This window comes from Penaeus monodon, chromosome 43, assembly GCF_015228065.2.
Source record: "Penaeus monodon isolate SGIC_2016 chromosome 43, NSTDA_Pmon_1, whole genome shotgun sequence".
Classification (NCBI taxonomy): domain Eukaryota; kingdom Metazoa; phylum Arthropoda; class Malacostraca; order Decapoda; family Penaeidae; genus Penaeus; species Penaeus monodon.
Genome location: NC_051428.1, coordinates 17386912 through 17396496, shown reverse-complemented (window position 1 = coordinate 17396496; position 9585 = coordinate 17386912). Strand labels below are relative to the sequence as shown.

Genomic DNA, 9585 nt, shown 5'->3' with positions numbered 1-9585 from the left:
CCACCACCTCCTCCTCCTCCTCCTCCTCCTCCTCCTCCTCCTCCTCCTCCTCCTCCTCCTCCTCCTCCTCCTCCTCCTCCTCCTCCTCCTCTTGTCTTTCATCTCCTTTGAAGAAAATTTAAATCTCCATTCAGCTGAGGAGAGGCTTGCTGGACCCTCCTGTGGCCTCGGCAAGTGCTGGATCATAAGCCAGAATTGGGTTGGATGAGCAAAGCACAAGAAAACTAAGTATATGTCTAAAATTACACAATTATTAACATAGCAGTAATCATTATAATGATGATAATCATAATACGAACCGTAATCATAATGAAGGTAATAACATCACTACTGCCAGCACTGACTCCCACTCCCACCTCCGCAGGACGGACGCGAGATGGACGGGAGCCAGTACTGCATCCTGTGGAACAACTACCACGGTTCCCTGGTGAACACCCTCAGCGGCCTACGACGAGAGGGCGACCTGGTGGATGTGACGGTCGTGTGCGGGGACGGAAACAAGGTTCGCGCCCACCAGCTGATCCTGGCGGCTTGCTCGACGTACTTTCGGGATTTCCTGAGGGTAGGTCGGCGAGGTTTTGATAAGCTGAAAGCAGAGGCTCCACGAGCAGCCTGGTGTGCCTCTGGAAACAGGCTTGGGGTTATCTTCCTTCTGGCCAGGCTGAGGCATGCTGTCGGGTAAGGGAGCCTGACTTGGAGCAGTCCTTGCCTGGATCTTGCTGTTTTTTTCAGTAATCATCTGTTCTCCATGATTGTTAAGGAAAAAAATATAGTCATGTATTCCTATACAGTTATAAAAAAAATCAAAATGTTCTAAGGCTGTCTGAGACAGACTTGAGCCCAGTGGAGTGCAATTTTAATGCAACCAAACAGGAGGCTAGAGTCTGGATAATACAACCTGGCCATTGCAAAAAGTCCTTGGAGTTGGTTCTGCCTGGAAAAGATGTTTATACAATCTGTTTTTTTTTTTTTTTTTTTTTTCAAATTCAAAATCAATTATAATAAAGCATTTTAAGGAAAACTTAAAGGTTTCATTTCTGAATGCAATATGCTTATTGCTCTTTATTCTCTCTTTTTTCTCCCCAAAGGATAATCCATCCAAGCATCCTATCGTCCTTTTGCCGATGGAGATCCGATACCCAGAGCTGAAGGCCATGGTGGATTTCATGTACACGGGTCAGGTAATTCGTCATCCATCTCGCATCTTGTTCTCTGTCATCAGTTTTCAAGGGTCTGGAAGTTTTATTTGTTAATTTTGCAGGTTGACACTTGCCTGTATGTAATATATTGGTAGTTACTGTTGAGTTTGATTTTGAATTTAAGTGGGACATTCACCCAGACAGACAAAATGCTATCATTTCAGGATAATTGCTCAAGATATCCCAATTATGATAAACATGTAATCAGAGTTTCTTAATTAATTGACCAAGAATTTGACAGTTTGCCAAAAAATACAAGAATCACAATGGACGTGTTTAAATAGAATTGGTTAAATTCAATACCAGATGAACCACCAGCAAGTGGTAGTAAAATAATGAGGGTTGAATCAAATTCTTTTGCTCATGAAGTATGGTTCCAAGTTGCTGAAATGAAAAAAGATAGGCATTCCCCTAGCATGAACCAACTAATAGGGCTTATATCATTAGATTTGACAGGACTGATTTGAGAGATTTTTTTTTGTAGAGGTTGGTCATAATCTTGTGCCAGTTCTTCACTCTTCCACAAGCAGCAGTCACAAATCCGTTCCGAAGTTTTGTTCACTTGTCGCTGACTTAGCAGATCAGACCTGCCACAAATGATGAATGGAGTTAACAGCAATATCCTTAGGATGAACCTTCTCTGTTTTTTTGTATTTTCCCTTATGTATCTGCATTTGTGCTTTGCAGGTCTGTGTCAACCAGGAGCGTCTCCAGGCGTTTATCAGGGGGGCTAGATATCTCCGGATTAAAGGCTTGGAGGACAACGCAGATGACAGTGATATGGAGGTATATAAGAGTGACTGTGTGTCTCTCTCCTCGAATTTCCCACAAAAGCAATTTAAATTTGATTGGTCTTGCTATATATCAAGCAGTGTATTGTACATTTTCACCATCTTCCCCAGGATTTAGCCCCAGATATGGAAAATGATAAGCCATCCCTGGGAGTTTCAACTGGCGGTGTGTCTGTGTCCGTTGGAAGTGGTGGAGAGTCTGGAGCTACAACTACAGTGAAAGGAAGAAGGGTAAAGGACCACAGATACACTCAGCATGTGAGTTTAGTGTTAATTTTGTTATAAGTTTCTTTTATGAAGGGAATTAATGTGTATGGTTTCATTGGATAAGAGAAAAGGGTGTAACTAAAATTGAGTTAAAAAGAATGTCTGTAAAGCAGTCATTGAATCTGAAATGAGTTTGAGATTGGGGGGAAAATTATATAAGAAAAAACAAAGATTTGCAGTTTTAACTCATATGTATTTTTTGTTGTGTTGTGGAAAATGTTCAAAGCTTATATGTGTAGAGATTAAAGGAAATGAAGAAACTAAATTCCAAGAACCTCTGGGATCCACTATGAAGAATTAAATTTTATAAGTTTTGCTTTGGAATGAACCTGTAAATCTTATCAAAGCCATTCCTCTATATCACCTCTATCTCTGCTCCCCCTCAATAGGTTGAACTTGGCGATTCTGACGAAAACCGCGAGAAATGGGAAGTGGTCGACCGCAAGCCAGTGATTCTCCCCCGTGCCCAGCCTCCACCTCCCCCAGGTAAGTTCCTGTGTACCATAATTCACAGACCATACAGTGCACACAGTCCGATCAGAATAGCCACAACAAAAAAGCCCAAAACAAACCAACTAACATGTAAGCAAACAGGTTCAGGCATGAGGAGGAGACGCAGAGCCAGATCAGCACTCCGGAAGAGGGCCATGCACCTGAGCAACCACATCGTGTGTTATGAGCAGCGGACAGACGGTTCTGATGGAGGACACGAGAGATCAGAACCCATCAACAAAATAAGAAGATTAGGTTCACCTGGTGAGTAGAATCTAACTCTTTATCTGTCTTTATTCTCCTCTCTCTTCGACCACTGGTGTTAAACTGTTAACACACTCTCTTAATCCTTGCAGGGCATTTCCACGACAATGACTTGGACATCTGCACTTGTACGTCACGCAAAATTTGGTCAGTGAGAGACACAGAGGCACTGCTCAGAGTCTGGCGAGAAACTCTCACGCAGGTGTGTTTATTGTCGGTTGAGTTGATTTAATAAAGCCCCTACATCCATTAGACTCTGTACAATCACTAGAGGTAAAGGCGATGGAGTTTGGTATTTGCCTTTCATTTGTTTCATTGTCTTAAGTACTTTTCCCAATAAATTGCTGTTAATGATGGTGTCAAAATCTTTATGTATATATGTATATGTATATGTATGTATGTATGTATGTATGTATGTATGTATGTATGTATGTATATATATATATATATATATATATATATATATATGTATATGTATTATATTATAATATTATATTATATATATGTATATATGTATATATTATATATATCATATGTATTATATATTATTATATATAATTATATATTATTATATATTTTTATATATTGATATATATATATATATTATATTATAGTATATATATTATATTATATATGTATATTATATATATTATTTGTTTATATATATATTATGTATGTATAATATATATAATTATATAGTATACTATATAAATATATATATATATATATATAGTATATATATATGTATATATGTATATATATATATATATATTATAGTATTATATATATGTATATTTATATATTATTATGTATAATTGTATATATATATATATATTATATGTATATATATATATATGTATATTATATATATATATATTATTATATATATATATGTATATATATATATATATATATATGTTATATATATATATCATATATATTATGATATATATTATAGTATATATATATATATATACATATATATGTTATAATATAAATATATATGTATATATATAATATACATATATAATGTATATATATATAAATATATTATATATAATATATACTTATATATATAATATATATATATATATAATGTATATATATGTATATATATGTATATATATATATATATATATATATATATATATATATATATATATATATATATATTAATGTAAAAGGCAGCATATCAAGGGTCCACATAGAAAGGCTGAACTCTTCCTTGCACCAATACTGTCAATAAAACTTGGGTTAATATTGTTGTTATGATTAAGTTAATATAATTATACTATACTCCAAATAAGTAACTTTTATAATAGAGAAACAAATTTGAAAAGGTATTTTAGAATCTGCTACATATTTAAATTATAATCTTTAAAGAAAGATTAGTATGAAAGCAAAAGGTAATTGGTCCTTAATCATTAAAGGACAGGAAAATTCAGAGCTTTATGTGTAAATAGATTGGGAAAAGGAAAGAGAACCAAAAGTTGTTTTGTCTCCTTTATTTTTCCATACTAAAAGTATGGAAAAATAAGGGAGACAAACAACTTTTCCTGCTTTTGCACGTGTACCATACAAATGAAAGTATAACAGTGCCCATGGGAAAGGAAAAAGAAAAAAAATTATAATCGCTTTATATTTTTGCTTAAGGGATAAATTAAGTGGCATTGAAGATATACAGGGAGGAAGGTGGACAAAGAGTACGATTAAATTATCTCATATTCAAAATTACAGAAAACAAAAATAGCCAGGATGGATAAGGATTAGCAAGCACATTTTCTTATAGAATTACAAGTTTGTGTTGTAAACATGTCAGTAGATTTAGACAGGTCATGAGACATACTTTTTAAAATCCCAAATTGAATCCACAAGCAGGTATGAAATACAGCTGTTCACATGGGATCTTCTCTCATATTTTTATTCATTATGGTAATTCTAATTATTGTAATTATTCTCCCACACATCAGGTCCCACCATCATACTTCATTCGGTCGATGGCTCTTTGCAAACGTGTTGCCAGGAGATTGCAAGGTCGCGGCATTCAGAAAAATTGGCGTCAGTGCCAGGTGGGTTTTAAGGTCTCCTGTCTAATACATATAAAAGACTGGTTGCACTATATAGCTGTGATATGAATTACACATACATAAAATCTTTACATTAGGAGAGTGAGTGAAAGAGAGAGAGAGAGAGGGAGTGTGAGTGTGTGTGCATGTAAATACAGTTATCAATATATTAAATACGAAGGAGAAGATATTTAAAACTTTTTTCTGCAACAGGTTAAGATGAAGAATTTGCGCAGAGAGGTGAGATTGTACAAAGAATCAGTTGGCAGAAATAATTCTCGCAAGCCTTCAGAAGTGGCGACAGCCTGTGAGAAATTATTACCTGACATTGAAGATATCTTTAACAAGGTATGGGTATTTTGCACTTATAAGTGGCAGACTAGAGCTGACAGCCATAGGAAGAATAGTATTCATCATTTCTTTTGTTATTTAGGAACAAGCATTTCCATTAAGAATAGCTAAATCATTTATAGGATCATTCAGTTCATTCTGCTGTAATTTTGTTTCTGTTGAAGATCAGATGTTTCAATAGTTCATTTTTTTTTTCTACACTACCTTTTACAATTTAACGTATTTATAAGGTCAAATGTCTATAAGAATATTCAGTAAACATGTGCCTTTGCAAAATATATAAGAAATATGCTGATATATGATACATGTATAAAAAATTTAAATACATATGCTGTCAGTATGTGAAGAATATACAAAAGTATATTCCTGTATGATATCAAAACATGGATGAGATTTTGAAGTACAGTACTTTAATTGTCCCCCAACAGGAAGAGGAGATTCGACGGGAGTGGTACCAGATGAGAGCGGAAGAGCGGCTAAAGGCAGAAGGCAGATTAGTGGATGGAGAGGCAGCACCTGCTGATATCCTAGCCCAGGTAATTTAAAATGAGTTGATCTGAGGTGTCCTGTCATCTTTAGTAGACAGTCAAACTTCTATCCTTATTGATATTCTGTGTTCCTTCTGAAAGGGTTTGCAAAGAAATTAAAAGACGGGTATTTTAGGTATGGACTCTTCTTTAAAGCAGATATTAAAATATTACAATACTGGACTATGATAGGAAGACAGTATGAATAAGCCACAGTAGTGCAAAATGGCATTCTTTTTCAGTTCTAAACATTGGTATTTACAACTATCATCTTTTATCTAACTAGTTAATCATCCATCACCCACCTTCTTTCAGGTTGCCGTCCTTGCCGACTCAGACTTGTGCGATGAGGATACAGATGCCCAGGAGTGCGTGGCAGGAGACGGGTTGGAAACGGAGGGAGAGGCTGGTGCTTTTACTGAGGGAGAAGGCTTCACTGAAGGCGAGGGTGGCTTCGAGGAGGAGGTTGACACACACACACACGTCGTACACACACAGGACGACACGGCAGTCCACCACATTGTCGAGGACGTTACATTACAAGTTGTTACAAAACAGGAACCTCAGTCTGGCACAGAAATTTAAATGTCTAAGAGAACCTGGGAAGGACAGAATAATGAGGCTACAGCTGGTCCCACGTTTTTGAGCATTGGCACACTCCACTGGTGCACAGCATTGAATGTATGTGTATATTCATGTTCATAGAGAGTTATGATATCAGTTTGTCATGATGTCATATATGTGACAATGTTTCTTCTTTTCTTTTTTTCATTTGTTTTATCTTTTTCTTTATGAAAATTACAAGAATTATTGAAGGGGGATATGACAATTGTATTTATATTTTTTATGTACTGTTTGTCTATTCCTTTAATGTATATTATTCTTGATGAGTATACAATCCTTTTTGTTTCATTAATTGATGTTAATCTATTGTATACTTTTCTGTCAATGTTCTATTTTTTTGTCATATTTAGCTATTTGTATTTCATTCTTACTTTTTTTTCCATTTTGTGTAATTTTATTGTATATTGTTTTCAAAGCCAAATATAACAGTATGGAAGGAAATCAGCAGGAAGAATAAGCAGTATTTAGACAGGACTAGTGACATTATTTGAAATTAATCATAATTAAGAGATATTGTTTTTTATAGATATATGTATATAAGTAATATAAAGCACATACAATTATCAGCTTTAAAGGCATGCATATAATAAGAATGATATGTATAGGTATTGTGAGAAAGTTTGTAGCAAAGTTTTGAGGCAACTGCACTACTTTTCAGAGAGAGTTTAATGATCAATTCCTAATTTCAGAAATGTCAGATTGTGTCTTTGGTATCAGATATTGCTCTGGTGCATTTGTAGAAAAATGTATAAAATTGGTTAAATTATGGTATCATATTTGGAGCGCTGGAAAGGTTATTCCATGTCAGGTCATGCATTTATCATATACTGTGAGTTATGATTTAAAAATATACAGATCTCATTCTTTTACATCTTCTTACAGTCTTTTAATCCTTTATTGTATATATTATTATTCAAGTTATATATGATTTATAAGCATAAGATTTGCCCTTGCCAGAAATTTAGTTTCTACGTTTTCCAGCAGCCAGGTTTGCACCAAGCTTTATCTGCCTTGCTAGATCCAGTTATCCCCTTTGCAGTAAAGCTTATACATACGGCCTTAGGTGTGAGGTGAACCAGCACTAGAACAATCCTAATTTTTTTTCCATAGTCAGCAATGGTATATTGTTAATAATCACCTTAGAACTTTTAATTATAATTCTGTCAACATCACAAACAATATAAGTCAGGATAAATTCACCTATCCCTATAGAGTGTACTTAGAATTAGCTAAAATGTAGCTAAAACAGAAGGTGCCTCAATGACAAGTGCTAATATTTCATGTTGGGACTGAAATGTGAAAATAAGAAAAGAGTTTGTTCACTATTTTCAGAATACTGAAGTCTAAGCAGTTTTAAATTAATAACAATCAGTTTTATTTTACTTTATTACTTTTTATTCTGGACTGGAATATATCAAAACAATGTCATACTATTAAAATATAAATTACTCTTTTAATCCTAGTCACACATTACAAAAATATTTTTTTTATTCAGTCCAAAGACAAGTATCAGTTATGATTTTCCACTCCGAAATTTCAAATTGGAATTATCTTCAAACCATCAACTTCTTTATTAACCCATAATTGACGGGTAGCATTCATAGAGGCCGGGGCCTCGCTGCCAGGGGCTTATATCGTCGCCCGAGCATGTGCGACCACTCATGCCAAATACCAGCATCCCATGCCGTTTCTTCGTAATACTACGAAGATATGTTGTATTTTCAATTTTCATTATTTTTTACAGTCTCTACTTGCCAAACTTCCTGATAAATCGAGACTGAAGGGTATTTTTGTTGTTATATAGACTCCATAGTTGATCATTATTCGGTCTATAGTCCGAATAAAATAAGCAGTGTGTGGCATCATGGACTTGAAATTGTTGGTTTGTTGCATTTTTTTGTTTGTTGCATGGTAAAAATGAGAAAGTGTTAGAACCGACTTAATCACACTTTCACTGGCAAAAAAATAATCTTTTGCCGTGATTGTAACAAATAAAAACTCATGGCATGTCCATGCATACTCTATGGCATGTGCGTACGTGCCCCCGGCAGATGGTCCCGCCATGCCATGGCATGTACGTACATGCCACCCGTCGGCAATGGGTTAATAGACATAATCTCTACATTATTGATTTTAGTGCTTCCAGACTGTACACCGGGGACGCAGTGGCCGAATGGTTAGAGCGTCGGACTCAAGACTGTCACGACGGCAATCTGAGTCCGAGGGTTCGAGTCACCGGCCGGTGCGTTGTTTCCCTTGGGCAAGGAACTTCACCTCGATTGCCTACCTAGCCACTGGGTGGCCAAGCCAGCCCAAGTCAGTGCCGGGTAAATAGAGATGGTGACTCGATTAAAAAAAAAAAAAAAAAAAAAAAAAAAAAAAAAAAAAACAACACACACACACACACACACACACACACACACACACACACACACACACACACACACACACACACACACACACACACACACACACACACACACACACCAGGCGGAAGGCAATGGCAAACCACCGCTCTAAATTGCCAAGAAAAATCATGGAAGCCCATGATCGCCAAGGCCGCGGTGGCCGAATGGTTAGAGCATCGGACTCAAGACTGTCACGAAGGCAATCTGAGTTCGAGGGTTCGAGTCACCGGCCGGCGCGTTGTTCACATGGGCAAGGAACTTCACCTCGATTGCCTACCTAGCCACTGGGTGGCCAAGCCAGCCCAAGTCAGTGCTAGTCCCAAGCCCCGATAAAATAGAGAGAATGATTACCGAAAAAGGTAACACCGGCACTCTCCGTGGAAAGGAACTGGGGACCCTACCACGTACTCACTCCAAGAGCATCACAACATGAAAACTACAATTAAGTATCATGCTGTGACCACGGCGGCTCAGACATGAACCTACCGTTAAAAGAAGAAGAAGACTGCACACCACAAGGTTGTTGACAGTCCCTCCTTGGCAAATGTCTCCAAACAAAATCCATAGGGTATATAGCACTTGTCATTCAGAAAAAG

General features: G+C 36.2%; 1 protein-coding gene across 4 annotated transcripts in view; it reads left to right on the top strand.

Moving 5' to 3' along the window:
- Positions 1-7457, top strand: part of LOC119568414 — a 23238-nt gene extending 15781 nt beyond the window's left edge. For all 4 annotated transcript variants that reach the window (XM_037916934.1, XM_037916932.1, XM_037916930.1 and 1 more), the window contains exons 2-12: positions 365-562; positions 1089-1181; positions 1887-1985; positions 2102-2248; positions 2647-2743; positions 2852-3013; positions 3106-3215; positions 4984-5082; positions 5293-5427; positions 5859-5966; positions 6273-7457. In XM_037916934.1, the coding sequence (XP_037772862.1) occupies positions 377-562; positions 1089-1181; positions 1887-1985; positions 2102-2248; positions 2647-2743; positions 2852-3013; positions 3106-3215; positions 4984-5082; positions 5293-5427; positions 5859-5966; positions 6273-6542 (1506 nt within the window). In that variant the 5' untranslated portion in view covers positions 365-376 and the 3' untranslated portion in view covers positions 6543-7457. The remainder of the gene's footprint in view (positions 1-364; positions 563-1088; positions 1182-1886; positions 1986-2101; positions 2249-2646; positions 2744-2851; positions 3014-3105; positions 3216-4983; positions 5083-5292; positions 5428-5858; positions 5967-6272) is intronic.
- The last annotated feature ends 2128 nt before the right edge of the window (positions 7458-9585 follow it).